Below are 3,321 nucleotides of genomic sequence, written 5' to 3'. Positions count from 1 at the left end.
TGTTTTTTATATGATATGTGTTATTTTAATCCCATTTATTTTATTAATTTAAATTTAAATTTTAAATTTTTTATAATAAATTTTTTTTAAAAATAATAATGTTTAATTTTAACATAAAATTACATCTTAATTTAAATTAATAAATTAAATGGATCATTTATTTTTTAAAAGATCTTACAGGAGGATTTCGCGTAATAGATTGCGGGAACGAATACCAAAATTGAAGATTGGAGGTGAATTGCTACAAAATGCCTTAAAGTTAAAGGGGAGTTTTTATAATTATTTTTCTTTTTGAAAATAAATAATATTGTCCACGTGGGGTGCGATGAGGAGTGAGGACGGTTTTTGAAGACGCGTGTAGAAACTAGGAAGACAGCAAGGTAAGACTGGCTATCGCCGGTCACTTCGAGAGCCAGAAATTAACCACGCGCCCCTTTCTCCACCTCCGCATATTTGCCGGCGCTTCTCAATTTCTCCATTTCAAAAATTAATCCAAAAAAGAAAAAAGAAAAAAAAATTATGAAAAACAAATCCCAAAACTGAAATCGTTAGATTGGGGTTTGGTTCTTTGTTCTCAAACAAGCAAAAGAAGAAGAAGGAAGAACAATAATCTCAATCTCAAAAAATTTCTCAAATCTCTGAAATCGGCGGGCCCGTTCCTTCCTCCAGGTGAAAGCGAGCGATCATCGGCATTCGATTTGATTTTCTTGTTTTTCTCTGAAGAAAATTGATCGGAAAAAGCTTCGATCGGATGGAGGAAATTCCGTCGGCGGCGGCAGTTATCGCGTACAAGCTCACGGACGCCTCCAGTTGGTGGAACGATGTCAATGAATCTCCGCTGTGGCAGGACCGCATCTTTCACATCCTCGCCGCCTTGTACGGTGTCGTCGCTGCCGTTGCTCTGGTACTTTTCGCCGCACACAATTTATATACATGTATATATATATATATATGTATATATGTTTGTATATGTGTATGCATTTTGTAATTGGCATAATCTTTAGCTCAATTCCCAATCTATTTAGTATTGTTTTGTTTGATTTGTTCCTGATTTCTATCGAGATTGACATTGGTATTGCGCTAGGGTTTTGGCTAGGTTGCGTTGTTTTGAAGGATGGGATCTCGGTTTGTGTTCCTTTCCTTAGAAATGAAGGAAAAATGATAATATAGATAGAGAAGCAATACTTTACGAGTTTTCTTGTTTTTCTGTTTTTGGAGTTCCGTTCTGTAATTATAGATTGGTGTGAATGTGTTTGTGTTTGTGCTAGATTCAACTTGTTCGGATACAATTGAGGGTGCCGGAGTACGGTTGGACGACGCAGAAGGTTTTCCACTTTCTCAACTTTGTGGTGAATGGGGGTTTGTATCTAATGAATTTTCCTACTAATTTTGGATTTTAAGTTTTTCTTTGTGTTTTCACTGAGTTTGATTATTTTTCTCTGTTATTTCAGTTCGGGCTTTAGTTTTCGTGTTCCGCAGAGATGTGCAGAAGTTGCAGCCAGAGGTTGGATTCGTTTATGTAAATTTCAGATGTGTGGTTCATATTTTATTTTGTGTTATGTGAATTCTGTTTCCTTGTGTTTTGTAGATTGCCCAGCATATCTTGCTTGATTTGCCAAGTCTTGTTTTCTTCACCACTTATGCGCTTCTAGTTCTATTCTGGGCTGAAATTTACTATCAGGTTACTATTTAATCGTTATTATTGTTATTTTATCTTCAACAAGCTAGCTTTTGCTTGTTCCTTTTTTTTTTTCCCCTTAAGTAATTTGGTTTGGTTATGATTCCTATTTTAACAGGCACGTGCGGTATCTACTGATGGGCTAAGGCCAAGTTTCCTCACTATCAATGCTGTGGTTTATGTCATTCAGGTGAAGTTTTTAATCCAATATTCCAATTTTTGTCTCGGCACAACACAATGGAGAGTTCGGAGTTGGATTCTCTCTTCATGGAATACAGTCATGCTTTATGACTGAAGCATTTCAGTTATTCATCCCCAAGTTATCTTTGTTTTCCTCCAAATGTTGCTGAATCACTTGTCTTTGTTGTTTTCTTTCCTAATATTTCAATTGTTTTACCCTTTTTTTGTGTAAGAAGAAAAAGGTAAAATAATTAATATATTGGACCAAGAAAACAAATGGTAAGTGATTCAGCAACATGATAGGTTAGTAAAAGGTAAAACGTATGATGAGCCAAGTTTCCTACAAATTGCATTACCATTTGTACGTGTGCAAATTGACGTATAATTTCTCAGTTTCCTAGAGATTAGAGAGGATTAGTTCTGCAACACTGGTTATTAATGTTCTAGTTAGCATCAGTCTATCTATCTAAATGCAGCCAAAGAAAAAACAACATATTGTTATTTGTTAGGATCCGTTAATGACTTGGGAACTTGTTTGGTTAGTGGGCTGATATAGTTAGTAGGAATTAGTATAAATAAAGGGCTTAGTAGCTCACTAGAGGTATGTTGTGATTTGGAGAGTTTTGAGAAACTGAGATTAAGGAGAGCGGTGGTCTCTCGAATACCACTAAATTAGGAGTTCCCGGAGTACTCGAATTCTCCGTTCTATCCTTTACATTTCAGTGTAATTTGGTGTTCTTGGCTGATTAGATTAATAAAATTCCCTCTAATTATTCTCATTTTCTTGCTGTTTCTGATGTGTGTGAGTATGGTATTTCTGAGTTAGGATCCTAACAATGGTATCAGAGCATCTACGATACATGGAGCTTTTTGAGTTAAGAGAGAAACTTAGGGCTATTTTGAGAGGTAATCTCAAGGTTTCTGGAGGGAGTATCGGGGGGCTCCGGGACCAGGTGGGGAAGGTTCGGACTCAGATGGAAGACATGCAGGCGGTGCTACGGAGGATGGAGGCACTGCTGGCGGCGCGGCCGATGGCCGGGAAGGCCGAGTTGGGTCGCGACGGCGAACGACGGGACGGGGAGAGGCGAGATCGCGCGCCTCGGGGCGAGGAGAGCCCAAATCGCGTCGACCCAGGCGGAGTGGAGGTGCCAAATCGGGCGGATCTTCGCTGGGAAGCGCCGATTCGCGAAGATCGAGGCCGCGAGAGGGAGTTCCGACACCGGAGAGACGTTGGTCTCATGGAGGAGCGCGAGATCCGTCGCGATCTGGGGCTGGGTGGTCCGGATCTGCAGCGTGAGGAGTTGTTCGACGACGGGAGGAGGGCGGACGGAGGTCGCGACTGTCGGGAGAGGGCGGCGGAGCTTGTTCGGCGACGGGAATCGGAATGGGAGCCGGAGTTAGAGGAGGAGAGGCTTGCTCCGGGGCTGGGACGGCATGGGTAACCTCAGAACAGAGAACCCATC

General features: G+C 40.7%; 1 protein-coding gene across 1 annotated transcript in view; it reads left to right on the top strand.

The window, feature by feature from the left end:
* The first annotated feature begins 378 nt into the window (after positions 1-378).
* Positions 379-3,321, top strand: part of LOC21384429 (tobamovirus multiplication protein 3) — an 11,373-nt gene continuing 8,430 nt past the window's right edge. The window contains exons 1-5 of the mRNA XM_024168665.1: positions 379-904; positions 1,269-1,359; positions 1,452-1,504; positions 1,589-1,681; positions 1,797-1,868. Coding sequence (XP_024024433.1) covers positions 752-904; positions 1,269-1,359; positions 1,452-1,504; positions 1,589-1,681; positions 1,797-1,868 — 462 coding nt within the window. The 5' untranslated portion in view covers positions 379-751. The remainder of the gene's footprint in view (positions 905-1,268; positions 1,360-1,451; positions 1,505-1,588; positions 1,682-1,796; positions 1,869-3,321) is intronic.

Source organism: Morus notabilis, unplaced genomic scaffold, assembly GCF_000414095.1.
Source record: "Morus notabilis unplaced genomic scaffold, ASM41409v2 Scaffold3837, whole genome shotgun sequence".
Taxonomy (NCBI): domain Eukaryota; kingdom Viridiplantae; phylum Streptophyta; class Magnoliopsida; order Rosales; family Moraceae; genus Morus; species Morus notabilis.
This window is presented reverse-complemented; position numbering and strand designations above follow the sequence as displayed.